The 14,427-nt window shown below is 38.0% G+C and overlaps 1 protein-coding gene across 1 annotated transcript; it reads right to left on the reverse strand.

The window, feature by feature from the left end:
• Positions 1-429: 429 nt before the first annotated feature.
• On the reverse strand, positions 430-13,700 carry LOC122089022 (protein TIC 100). Its single transcript, XM_042658427.1, has 11 exons — positions 12,959-13,700; positions 12,735-12,806; positions 12,054-12,143; positions 11,779-11,952; positions 7,462-7,552; positions 5,750-5,812; positions 5,590-5,656; positions 4,287-4,390; positions 4,079-4,205; positions 1,473-2,173; positions 430-1,269 (listed from the first exon to the last, which is right to left on the reverse strand). The coding sequence occupies exons 1-11, from the start codon at positions 13,561-13,563 to the stop codon at positions 868-870; spliced, it is 2,496 nt and encodes an 831-aa protein (XP_042514361.1). The 5' UTR covers positions 13,564-13,700; the 3' UTR covers positions 430-867.
• Between the last annotated feature and the right edge of the window lie 727 nt (positions 13,701-14,427).

The following is a 14,427-nucleotide window of genomic DNA, read 5'->3' on the forward strand; positions in this document are numbered from 1 at the left end:
TCCTCCAACAAAAAAAAAAAAAAAGTAGAAAACTACCCTCCGGAATCGTAGCACTCCCTCTCCCTAGAATTATTTATTTTATGGGAAAAACTTCCCACGATGCCAAAAGTACAATTTTCCACTCACATGTCAAGTTTCATCCATAAAGGGAACGACTAAGTGGCAAAACAGAGCTTTCAAAAATTCATGACTATGGGAAGATGCATGCCATATGGCGGCTGAAATACGGGGATGTGTTGACATCAGAAATGGAAATGCAGTTGATTGATTAGAATATGAAATTTGATAATGACAATCACAATTCTAGACATAAACCGGAGGCTGAAGTATGCTTTTGAAATTAAACAAAAAGGGAAATGGAATTCACAGGAACCAAACAGTTAGGTAGCTTCCAGGTGTGCACACATACGAATCACAAGACAAGAAAACTGAGATAATAAAATGCTTGATCATACCAATGGAAGAAATCCCGAGCATTAAATACACTGAAAGTAACTGTTAATCTGCACTACACCTTGTGAACCAACAAATACCCTATAAAAAAGGGAATTGTTAAACCTACCAAAGGGTCAAGAAAAAAGAAGTGATCTGGAACTGTTACAGGTCTTAGATACACCCTTTCCTTCCTATAAAGAGGGTCAAGAAAATATTCGAGCTCCACCCTACTTCCACCATCTCAGGTGAAACCATGTTCAATATTTTTGCTGAAATATAGCAGTACCTAACTCATATGTGGGTTCTATCATTAGACCCGATTTGGGTCTACTAACAGCGTGGACCAATCGCTACAAAATTGGCATTGTTTTAATACCATTAAGTATATATATCAAAGTAACAAAGACATATGAGAGAGTGAGAGAGCACCTATCAAGTAATAATATCTGTACATGATGACTCCAAAGAATATAATGGGATGGGCAAGGACAATGTGCTGCTCCAATCAACTTCAGCTGGTGAATGCAGCCGGTGATGGCCCCAACATCTTTTCTCTCCTAGGCTTTTCAATTTAGTAGAAGCCTTGGGGCCTGATAAAACCCGGGCTAAAGAATGCAACTGAGAAATATTGTTGCATTTCCTTCTAAACCTCCTGCCCTCTTGCCTAGATGCTTTCAAACTACTGCTTTTGTTCAGCACACGTGAGAAATTGATTGAATCAGAGGTTTCCATGTGTCCAATAGAGCTCTGCTCGCACTGATGTGGAACTGTTAAAGTTGCCATTGATCTTCCTCTCCTCCATGATAGGAATGACCGTTGCAGCTTAGATGGAACCTACAATGACAGGCAACAGGAACATCAAATTTGACACATTCCAATCTTCCACCAAAAACCTGCACAAGATTGGGCAAGTGTGAACTAAATGGATTTTTGTCGAGAGAAATTACAGGGCTCCTGTAGCTCCACGAGTATTTCTGCATGGGTGGGACAAATATATTATAAGAAGCCATCAAACATATAGGAAATATAGAACTTACACTTGAAACAAAACCACAAGAAGCCAATGACAATGAAACTGTCGAAAAAGGAGAATTCCCAGGTTTGTTTCCCTTCTTGTCATCTTTTGCCAGGTCCTGATCTGCTACAGCAGACCCAAAACTTCTTGGTGAATCTTCATCTTCCTCTTCGTCCTCGTCTTCCTCATCTTCCTCAATCTTAGCTGAACCTGTGCCATCCTGCTCAGTCATTTCAACTTTCTTCTCCTCCTCTTTCTCTTTTCTCTTCAGCTCCGTTTCGAAGTCTTCAACGGCTTCTTCCAGACACAATTCAGCCTCTACTAATTCAAGCTCTTGTTCTATCAGCTTGAGCTTCATTTCACTATCCCTCTTCTTCTCTTCACTCCACCTCTCCAGTTTTTCAAATGCTGGCTTCCATGCATTCTCCATTTTCGTTACAAGGCGTTTCCAGAAGCCTTCCTTCGGCGGAGTTACAGCCCGGCCATAGAACTCATCAAAGCCAAGTGGCAGGAACTCGGCCTTTTCAGGGTCCACGTCTTCCCCTTCTTTAAGAGGTGGTTGCCAAAACAAGCGGATCCCATGCTCCTCATCCTCAACAAAATTGATCAGCCGTCCAGTACTTGTATGTAGAATAACTGGATCTTCAGTATATATGAGCTTTGATGGATCTTCAGGGTCAGGCTCTGGTTCCTTGTTTAGGAGAACAAATTCTGGACTCTCATCTAAATAAGCAAAAAAACTCAATACATCAATTTAAAGCTTTTTCAGTTGGCCATTGATGTCTAACATAGAAGTCAGCATAAACCCAATAACAGAAAGCATGGTAAACAACAAAGAAAAATAAACACTGAAAATCATAAAGGTTAGATTGATTGCGAATTTCTGTAATATAATCATTTTTTCCTCTCTTTTTGCTAACGACGGGTATCCAAGCCTTCGGACTGACTAGTACCGCACACCCACGGGCCCATACTGATCCTACAACTTTTGGACTGGGTCATACGGGGTTGAATGAGAACCATTCAACTTTCATTGAAAGCATTGAAGAGCACTAAACACCCCCGTGTGAATGGCCCCAAGGAGGTAAGAGGAGTCAAACTCAAAACCAAATGCTTCCTGAGGTGAAGGTCCCTTGCCAACTCGGCTACCCCCTTAGGGTTAATCATCTTTTCCTCTTTTCATTCGTAATAATAAGGAAATCATACAAAAGTAAATTTTAACATGAAAACTTGGTTTGGTTGCATGATATTTGTGATGTAGATTTTGATTTGGCAGCCATGCAGAAGGCCAGTCACCTCCATTTTTGGGCAATAAATCCTTGCATGTATGATCTCCACTTCATTTCTAAACTCCTCTGCTCTTGTTCATCGCTGATGATGAAAACCATTGCCAGTGAAGGTAATAAACAGCGTCAAGGTTTGACCTTCAAACTATCGAAAGAGAACCAGTTACAAGCTTATTAATATCTAAAGGCTTGTTATGCAGGCAAGGGATCAGAAAAAAAAAAAAAAAAACCCTATATTCCTTAGGTAATGGGCCCAAGGGCTCTGTGGATGGGGGAAGGGGATGGGCGCAATTCCTTCAATCATAAATAAAGGTTATATAGAAGATGATGTTTCACAGAGAATCAAAATAGGATGGATGAAGTGGAGATGTGCGTCTAGAGTGTCATGTGATCGATGTATTCCTTTAAATAAGCCAGAGTCTATGAAGAAGAAGAGAACCGAAAGAGAGAAAAAGAGGACAATAAAATGGCGACAGAAGAGGGGGAGAAAGAACTAGACCACGATGGAATACACCTATCGTGATCTAACCTCGTACTAATATAGTATTAAGTCATCAACTCTTCGGAGGAATCCTACTAAGAGTCTCTAATTATAATAAAGAGGAATAATTAGAAAACAAAATAACAACTAAAAGCATATTACAACTCAACATTATCCCATTATCCCACGATACCCAACACTCCCCCTCACGGGACACTTTAACAAGTGTGTATCTCGCATGTGGACTACATGCGCACCCATTAGGTAGTTCATGCATTAATACATTAGATATCACCTTCTCAAACTATACAAGGTATTCTCAACTTCACAATTCCAACCCGTTCAATTTTTAAGCTTCATTAAAGAGACCTTTCAGATCAAAGAGCATTCCAATTAGATTATCTTAATCTCATAATGTCTCAATAGATATGCACCTTGACAGCAGAGAATACACAAGCAATAACCTATTGCAATAAAAAGTTATTTGGAAGAGCAACTATTTGTATACATCTTGGCCTATAGCATAATATTGCAAAAATCATACTTTAGTACCACAACATTTACTAAATTTAGAATAGAAATGATATCAGAGAGGGCCCATAGCAAGGGTGGGAAATGAGTTTAGCTTTCCTCTTTTCTTAATCAAGGTTCAGATGTTTGAGTTTAATAACAGCCCAAAGGGACATCAAACATTACATTGTTGGGTGTACTCATTTATGCATATGAGAGATTGTCAAGAAACCTAAGGTCCGAGTTGAGGGAATGTGGCACCACCAAGTGGAATTCCAAATACCTACATCCAATTATACTCATAATTTCATTCTGATTAGATATGTGCATTAGCTTGGGGTTAATGATTACCTTTCGACCACCAATATTCAAGCTCAGCAGGCATCGGGATCCTAAGAGGAGCTTTATAGAAGGAATTCAACCACATTTCCCTTTCCTCATCGACCTCATGTACATATGTTTTCCAAAAATCAGGAACCTACGATAAAAACATTAGTTTTTCTAACTTCAAATGACCATTAACTTTATTTCATTAGCAAAATAGTGAATCATGACTTACTTCATGGAACTGATTAATGAACCCGGGTGCCATCCATACATCTTCTTCCTCGTAGAAATATGGGTGCTGGGGATCACTATAGGGACCCCTCTCTTCCCTTACCACTGCACAGGATCAAATGAAAGAGTTATATAAGGACAAAGTGAACCACATCCAACCACAACAGAGTAATTAGATTATTGCTGCACTTAAACCTCTCCTTCATTAACTAAATTAGAATCACAGAACAGGAGAAACCTAAGTTGTTAATTCTTATCTTCTCGTGTAGCTCCAGCACATGAATCTGTGTCGATTTATAAGATCAATTCAACCAAGTCAATTATTAGGTCATTGACTTCCCCACAGTGACCAGCATGAAGTTGACTTTACAAGTTCCAGTTTGACTTGTCAAGATTCTTCAACGCCATACTTCCCAAATACCATAACAGATTGACAAGTATAGATAATGTAATATCCAGTTTTTACATACATAAAACTTGGAAAGTTCTAGAGTTATGGTGTGAGGCTGAGTTTCAGAGTTGTAAAGGGTATGAGCCCCGCACCTGTGGTACAAAGGCCTATTGGTACTTGAGGCATGAAATGCAAGGCAAGACATGCATCTGATGGATGCATGGGGCACTACGTTTGAAATGAATATAAATAATTCATTAAAACACTCTGTACTGAGTACATATCAAATAATTCACAAAATCTATTCAAATTGGCACAAAAATGTAGCTTCAGTACAAATGGAGTCGTCAAAAGCCTAAAAAAGAACCTAAATATGTGCACTCTTACTTTGGTAAAATTATTATTTAAAAAAAGGGGGGGGGGCATTTTTCCCAAACAGATATGGCAGCCGAGTTCGCAGTACACACACAAAGAGACAAAATTCTCGAACACTAAGTAATATATGATTCAAATAACAAAGATAGTACGGAATAACAACAAATAAAAAGATCATAATAGCATCATGAAACTATTCAAAGTTACAAGTATCTAGAAGCAAATGCTAACCAATGTTGACGATAATAAAGCATAAGTCCCATACCCTAACAATTTACTCAAGTATAGAGCAAGCTTTAGTTACTCAACTACAAGAAGCTGCTGAGGCTGCAATGGTTGAAGAAAAAGTGGTTATGCTTTTGTTTGCTTGAACAAAAGCAACCAAACCACAGAGGTGCAAAAGGGTGGAAGTGACACGAAAAGCACACAAAGGCATGCACCTCAGTGACATAGTACAAGGCAAAAGGCACTTGCCTCACTCTGGTAATTTAATGTTGCAACAAATATCCAATTAAGCCACTACATTGAAGATACATACTTCCGTCAGGCTTGTTAACAAACATCCTAGCCTTAGCAGCTGCAACTTCTGCGATACCTGCATGTAGCTGAAACAACATTGACTTACAAAATTAGTCAGAATAGGTTAAAATTCTCAAAAGATCTTGACAGTATATCAAAATAATCCAATCTCATGATACCGCTGAAACATCTTCATCACATTCAGCAGAATCCTCCAATAGCTCTCCAAAATAAAATCTACCCTGAAATACAGGACATTTGAGTGTTTAGAATATGTTATTAAATACATGGTACTCTTCCATGGCATAATAAGCATAAGTCATCGAAATTTTGGCACAAGGATCACCCAGGTTACACAGCCAACTCAGCTATCTACCTCCCTATGTCTTACATTACCATAAACAATTCAAAATAGGATTTAACAGGTGTCCAACAATCACTATAAAGAACAAAATGCATACATAAGTTATATCCCTGCTGCACCTGGGAAACATATGCTGTGTTCAAACACTATTCACAATACAGCACTGATGATACTGGATGTGTTTCTTTTGATCACAGCGATCAACCCACGAGAGGCAGTTCTTGGAATATCTCCCAAAAAAGTAGGGTTTTGCACGACAAATTAGGGTTTTGGCGTGACAAATTAGGGTTTTGGAACGAACAAGGAAATCTAATCTTCCACATCAAACGAACATGATCATTCAAAAAGTATTCACAATGATGTCTGTGACTTACCAGAGGTGGGGAATAACCAGCATCATTAAACAAAACCCATAGAGAGTCACAAACCCCTATGTGCATGGAGAGAAAACTTTGTATATAGTTCAAAACAGCAAACCCTAGCGGAAAAAAGGGTGCCTTCAGATAAAAAAGTATTCCTCCTCCAATAACTTCAGTACCAACAATGATGAAACCCTAGTTGTGCATATTCAAGAAACTAGGGTTCTAACAGACAGAAAACAGCATAGGTGGCTGTACACCAAAAGGTAGGGAAAAACCTAACCACTCGGAACATGAACCAAGAAGGAATCCCCAGTACTGAAATCAATGCTCTGATGCCATGTGACAATAACAGAACCGGAATCAGTACCTGGACAAGAGGAAGAGCGAGGAGGAGAGAGAACACAGCCCATAGTTTGAGTAATAAGAAGAATACTCAAACCGTGGGTGGGGGATCTATTTATAATAAACAAAGAATCAATTACAACCTAAACCTGAGTCCACACCAGAACCAACTTAAGAACTTAAGACTAAAATAAATAAAGACAATGACAAACTAACAATTCTACCCTTAAATTAAAGAATTGACACACATCAAATAACCCCATCAGTCAACATTACAGATTGACACACATCAAATAACCCCATCAGACAACAATACAGAACACTTATGTAATAATAAAACACGCCATTTTCAAGATTTGAATTCTAAAACTTACAGTCAGCAACAAAACTATTAGAAACTAAGCTAATACTTACAATATGATACAAATAATACTGTTTGTATTCATTCTTACCATATAATATTTCAAATTAAGACAAACCAGGTCAACTTCTCCAACTTCTCAAACGGGACCTGAATCAGTTTCAAATTCAGACAAGCTATTCTGGTCCGAAACGGATATTGGCCAAACATCTTGTCCAGACACAGGTTTAACAAGGTCAGTAATAATCAATCGAACAGTTGATCAAAATTTTACCACTCCCAACTATATTGTCAGTTAGCTTCTTCAATATTATGATGTCAACCATACATATAAAACCATCCAATAGATTCACCACGGTCAGAGTATCTGATATAGCACGTAGACCCCATCTCTAAAACATGCATAGGAAAGACGTAGAAGCAAAATCAGAAAGTCCCTAACAATAGCTCATTTGCACCTACAAATATCAGGCGTTCATTGATTTCGTAAACGCCACAGCCGTGCATTCGGCTGTGCTTCCACTGCCCGGAGTATCGATATCGTCCTTTCTCCCTGAAAACAAAATTTTACTGATAAGTAAAAATATAAGGCTCCAAGTCCTATACAAATGAATCAGAACCACAAATAAATGAACCGGAAAAAAATTTCCCTGATTCCACTAGCTTCAACAGATTTATTTTCAGAAGAAGAGAACTTTTGAGCTAAATTTCGTCCAGACACCTAAACTCATAGAAATGGAAAATTAAAACATAAATTCTGTTCCATTTTCCTTCCGTTACTTGTTTTACATATTGGTATAGGGGAATGAATGACTTGTGTCAATTGAAGCCAGGCCTCCTTTATTTATAATAGTAGGGTTAGGCTTTTAATACCTTACAATGACAAATATGCCCCTATGAACAATTCTACCCTTATACTCATATTACAACACCCCCCTCAGTTGGAGAATGAATATCACACATGCCCAACTTGCACAAAATATAATGAAAAACTTTACTACTAAGTCCCTTTGTAAGAACATCTGCTAGTTGATTTCCACTTCTAATAGAAAGGATGCATTTGAGACCCTGCTCCATTTAGCTTCTCCTTGATAAAATGTCTATCAATCTCCACATGCTTAGTACGATCATGTTGAACTAGATTGTGTGTAATGCTAATGGTTGACTTATTATCACAATGTAGCAACATGGGCAATTGGACAGGTAGACCCAGGTCTTGAAGAAGTCCCTGAAGCCAAAGTAACTCACAAATGCTATGCGCCATGGCTCGAACCTCAGCCTCCGTACTAGATCTAGCCACAATTGTTTGCTTCTTGCTACGCCATGTAACAAGGGATCCACCAATAAAGGTACGCCTTAAGTGGATCGACAGTCATCTGAAGAGCCAGCCCACTCTGCATCAATATAAGCCTCTACACGCATATGATCAGAAGGGGAGAACAAAATACCTTTCCCTGGAGCTGACTTCAAATAACGAAGAATGTGATACACAGTTTCCATGTGAGAAGAATAGGGATCATACGTGTACTGCTTTTCCAAACTAATTGCATGGGAAATTTTTGGTTGAGTGGGATAGATAAATGAGTCATCCAACCAACCTCTGATATCGATCCATAACCAATAACATTAGTAAGGGATCCATTTGCAAGAATAACTTGGGATGGACAATTAGACTTGTGAAAAAAGAAGAGAACATGTTCAGCTTACCAATCATATGGGAGGATGCACTAGAATCAATGACCCAGGGAACAGATGATGAAGAAACAAAACATGTGGGTATACCTGAAGGAGCCAATGTAGCCATTGATGTGGAAGTGGATATCTCAAGTTGTTGGACAACTTTTAGTAGTTGATTGACCAACTCATCAAGAGAGACAAAGGATGAAGAACCACCTCCAAAAGAAGAACTCTAACTGGTGTCATGAGCTGATACCATGTCAGCACTCCCATCAAGCACAAAGGTGTTGACGAACTGTTTTTGAACCCATCATGGCTTCCCGTGCTTAAACCAACACTTCTCAATTGTATGATTATTTTCGCCACAATGAGTACATTGTCTAATGAACTGATCAGGCTGTTGTTCACCACGACCACCCATAGCACATCCCTGACCTCCCCCTAACCACGACCTCTACTAGGAAAACCAGACCCACGACCACGTCCACCATTGCTTATTGCTAACAATAAAAGCAGAGTTGTCTTTCGAAGAGGAAGTGGATTCAGATTTAGACAAGGAGGGGGCATAATCGGTTGAATCATGAAAAATGCCTCATTGGGTTTTGGCCAGGTTTCAAAACCCAAATATTTTGGTTTTGATCAATGATTTCAAACCCTTAAGGCAGGTGATAGGAAGCAAATAAAGGAAGCTGGAAGAGACAAAATGCCAAGTTCATAATGGATGCATCTTGTCAGGCGTAGCAGGCCAGAAAAGGAAGTAGTGAAATGCTAAGGGGAAAAAAGAGAGGATCTTATGAGATTAGGACCAGGTCCAAGGGTAAGAGGTGAGTATTATACAGGTAAAATTTACAAGCAAATAGATAAAATTAAGTGTTGTTCAAGGATTTAAAGTTTGAAAATGTGTCACAAGCTATAAATTCAGCAACACGTGTACGGGTAAGTAAGGACCTTGAGGGCTCAAAGAGAATAGCCGCTTCCCACAAATCCCAACCCTAAAATAGGGGAAACTACTAGATATAGCACAAAATATTTAGGACAAAATTAATATATCTCAGGCCAACCAACAGTCAATGATAGAAGAAATCTCTGGCATCTAACGTAGGGCGATAGCTGCCCACATGGCAGAACACTGAAACAGATCAAGGTTTCTGTTGAGGCATGGAGCAGAGTTGGAAAGAAGGGTTCAAGGTTGGTGTTTAGAAAGGATAAATGACAGAAGTTAGAGGGCAGATTGAGGAGAAAAACAGTGAAAGATGTAAGGAAAAATGATTGAAACATGTAGACTGAAAACTAGGTTTTCAAACAGGGTATTGAGAGTAGAAGGAAAAGGGACTATCAAAGGTATTAACAGAAAATAACAAGAACAGAAGAGATGCAAAATAGATGAATAAGCACCAGCCAACCCGACCGTGACACTGGAATATCACCACAAAACACCAATTGAAATTGCTATCCTACAACTCTCTTAATTCTCATCCATTCAATAACAAATACCACAATACATAGCTGATATGATTCCTAATTTATATTCTAAACTACTCACTATTTTACTATATTTTCTGAACTCCAAATTTAGAAATTTTCATTAACTCTAAGACTTGGAGATTAGGAAACTTAAGGTAGAAACTCCAAGAAACCACTTGGACTAAAAATAGAAACTAATTCATGACTTCTAGGAACTGAACAAAATAAAAACTAGAAGTAAAAAAATCTAAAATCTCCCATAGGACTGACTACCCAATCATGTGGGCTTATAGAACTGGCCCATTACAACAGAAAACCTAACGATAGTCACTGGGAACTTAATATTGAGTCTACTTACACCCAATCAACTGGGCTTCCTCATCAGAGAACATAAACGGATGGAACAAAGCTTAACTAAAATCAGCGATTGTGTGAGACATTTGGTGAGATCTTGATAAGCTTGGAGGGGAACATAAAATATCTCCTTACTCTTGGAATGCAGCGAGGATAGGGTTTTAATGTAGGTGTGTAAGAACTAAGGTTCAATAGAGAAAATTAAGACACATACTGAAAGCCAGTGACAGAAAATTGGGAAACGGTATCAAGATCTAATGTACAATTTAAAAAAAATAATAATAATAAAAATAAATAAAAATCTACTTACTAGACCAGGAAAAAGATATTTAAATAGTTTACAATGCTTTACATAGTGTTGATCCATCTTCTATAGCCCTAAAAAAAACTCCAACTTGAATTTTAGAATTAAAATATCTAAAACAATTTAAGAAAACAGACCACCTAATAATCAGGATGCCTATTTATGATTTGAAATGCCTAAAAACATATAAAAGAAAGCCAAAGTGAATAGTACCAACTGCTCAACGGAAGATAAAATAAAATAAATTTACAACTACTACCCTTGATGCGACTTAAAATAAGAGAAAACAAGAGGATCAAAGACTAAACCAAGGCTGCTGCCTCCCACCCACACCTCAACAGGTTAACCACCTCTTCACATTAAACCCCCATATGGGCCCAACGGCAGGAGAAACCCCAATATAAGAATCAGATTGATTTATGTTCTGCATCAGCAGGAAATAACCCAGCCTATCAAAGCCCAAACTCCACATACTGCGACCTCACTCACTGGTAAATAGTTAATACAATCGCACGCTGGACACAGAGAGCTGATTGCCACACAACTTTCTCATTTGACAGAATAAAATTTTAATGGCCCACTGTACAGAGGACAAATGGCAGGCGCATACATATGTGAACAACAATCACTGTTAATGTAGTCATCCACATGCTCCCCATTAGATATAAATGTTGTCCCCCGAATGGCCAAAAAAGGTCTACTTGTAGAGAAAAAAACTGTGCAGACCTTCATTTTGCAATATTAAGGCAAATGGTTCTTTTTTTCTCTTAAACAGTTAAGAATTTTTAGTATGCCAATTAGAATTTCACTCTTATCTCACATTCATTTAAAAAAAAAAAAAGACGACATGGGACTAATTGCATACAATAATGATGGTCACAGTAAATGAGAAGAAAACGCTATAATAGAACAATAAGACTGCACATAGAATTCAAGGCCTTGCAAGTTAGGGAGCTAATTTTTTAAGGATAGAAACATACGGTTTCTTCCCAAACTGCTGGATCCATTCATTATTTTCATAGAACGGAATTTCATAATTTCCACCCGCTAAACGGATGCTATCTTCAATGTCCTTCTCCAGCCACTCCCTATCTTCTGGTGACATGAAATCTCTGGATATGATTTTCCCTTCTGCACGCATTTTTGCTTCAAGTCTGGAAAGACAAGTTGAAGTGACAAATAATTTTATTATTAAGTTATTTAGAGAAGAAATATAATTACTCATAGGATTCTTTACTCAGGATGACAGACGTACTCAGAACCTAGCACAGGCTCGTGGGCAGGTATGTCAACTTCAACAACCCCATGACCCTCCATATTGTTTTGAAGCCATTCACCTTCGTACCTATAAGCACAAAGCCCTCTTCAGAAATACAGGAAAAAGAAGAAAAAAATAAATCAGACATTTGATAGCAGAAGACACATTTAGACTCAAGACCACAATGATGTTCTCGGTAACCTGAATGATATGCTGACTATATCTTTTTTATGCTCAGTTTACTAGCTGTTATTAAAACTAACCCAAATTCACTCAAAAATCTCAACATACAAACCCCTAGGGGGTAGCTCATCAGCACCTCACAATTAAGACATGAGTTCAACTCTCCTAGGGCCTACATATCCCGGAAAATAATTTAAAAAAAAAAAAAAAAAAAAAAAAAAAGGCTCAATTCAATATACTGAACAAAATCTTCAATAGACTGCCTATCTTCCATATTGCCAATAACAGCTATCAAGTAAGAGAATGAGTTTTCAAAATAAATTAAAAAAAAAAAATAGTAAAGTGCGTCAATGCATTAAGGAATCTTAGATAATGCTACTAAAAAAATTGAGATGCCAATGGCAACATATCGAACACAAATTCTTCCAAAGATCATAAGGGGTAAGAAAATAGAGTGAACAGTGTCTCATAAATGACCAAATCAATGAGACGAACCTGACCAGCCCGTTTTCAGCTACGTAAACACCTTTTCCATGAGCCAAGTCATCCCAGACAGTGCCTTCATATCTTCAACAAATTACCAGTCACATGATTAAGAAGAGATGAACGAAATAAAATTCGAGCTGTGAATACCTCGAATATATGAAGCCATGGAAATTAAAGTACTATATTACCAAATGCCGATAGGGAACAGCAAACGCAGAAAAAAATCCACTTACGAGCTTCCATCAGCGAAAACGTAGCTGACCCATTTGAGGAACTCCTCAATCCGATCAAGCTCTTCGATTACTGACTTGGGGTCCGATATGTCGAAATGGTTGTCTGGTATGGCTGGATAGTATTTTCGATACGGGAGGTAGAACGGCGCAATTGGTGGGTCTCTCCCCTCTTTGATTTCCTCTTGAACAACATCCCAATCCTCCTCGTCGGCCCAAACTGGATCCCAACCAGGTTTCGTCATCTTGAGAGGAGCATCAGCCCAGAGCTCCTTGATGTCCTCTTCCCTCCAATTCTCTGGATCCTCGTGAAAATTAAACCGGTCTTCGTGGAAAACGAACTTACGTTCTTCTTCCTCTTGTAAATTCTTGAGTCCCTTGCTCTCCAGAACTTGCATAAATAGCTTGATATTCTTCTCAGGAGAGTTATCATCCTTGAACTCATCATCAGAGAAATAATCTTCGTAACCTTCTTCGGAGGAATCGTCATTGTCGTCCTCCGATCCACTTTCTGAAGCAGATGAATCTTCAGAAGGGTCCCCATCTTTCGCCTCGTTTTGTTGTTCTTTAGCGTTCTCTACTCTTTCGGTAGAGTCTTCAGCCTCCATTTTCGAAGCTCCGGTTGCAAGGAATAAGAATGGGTTTGAGACTTCGAAGCTGAGCAGTAGAAGATAATGTTTGGACTGAGCACTGAGGACTCCGGAGCGAAAACACAGATACACAAACAGCGCCGAACGATGTGTATTTATAGATTTGACCGTCTAATCTCCTATCATCGGATTCTGTGTGGGAATATGGACATGGTCCTTTCAGATGAGCCTCGGCCCATCTAGGGTCTGTATGGAAGCAGTTTTTATTCTAATTTAGTATATTTTTGTGTTTCTTTTAATTTGGAATACTTTCGTCCAAAAAAATAAATTTTTTTTTGCGCTATATATAATAGAAATACATATGAATTGCATATTAACAAAAAAAAAAAATATATATATATATATATATCAATTTTTTTGAGAACATTATATTAACCACATAGGCAAGATTATCAACTGTATCAATCAAACATGTGTGGTAGCAATAGAGGTGGTGTGAGAACAATGAGCAGCAGAACACATAATCACCACATGTTATTCATCTCTTTTCTTTAAGAAAAATAGGACATTGAATTAAAATCGTCACTTAGAATAGGGTCTAAGACCCACGAAATATAATTTGACTTTATGACCATCGAATGAGATAATGGATCAAATCATCATTTTGAATATGGGTCTAAGTTACAATCCAAAGGAGTTTTTATACACCTCAGTGACTCAATCTATTTGAGAAAAAATCAATCTTTTTATTACTTGGCTAAAATAATCCAATACATACTTTGATTATTATATGATGAAAATAAAATACTAAAATAGACAAGTAAAGTTTAGAAGACAAATAATATGAATTCAAAACCCAACTTAGACAAACCATAATTATTC

This window comes from Macadamia integrifolia, chromosome 9, assembly GCF_013358625.1.
Source record: "Macadamia integrifolia cultivar HAES 741 chromosome 9, SCU_Mint_v3, whole genome shotgun sequence".
NCBI lineage: Eukaryota > Viridiplantae > Streptophyta > Magnoliopsida > Proteales > Proteaceae > Macadamia > Macadamia integrifolia.

Bases quoted from the DNA above. Each gene is read 5' to 3' on its own strand.
- LOC122089022 (XM_042658427.1), bottom strand. From the start codon at position 13,563: ATGGAGGCTGAAGACTCTACCGAAAGAGTAGAGAACGCTAAAGAACAA. The intron at 12,807-12,958 runs GTAAGTGGATTT...AATTTGTTGAAG, and splicing joins GTTTTCGCTGATGGAAGCTC to ATATGAAGGCACTGTCTGGG. The intron at 4,206-4,286 runs GTAAGTCATGAT...TTTTTATCGTAG, and splicing joins TCATTAATCAGTTCCATGAA to GTTCCTGATTTTTGGAAAAC.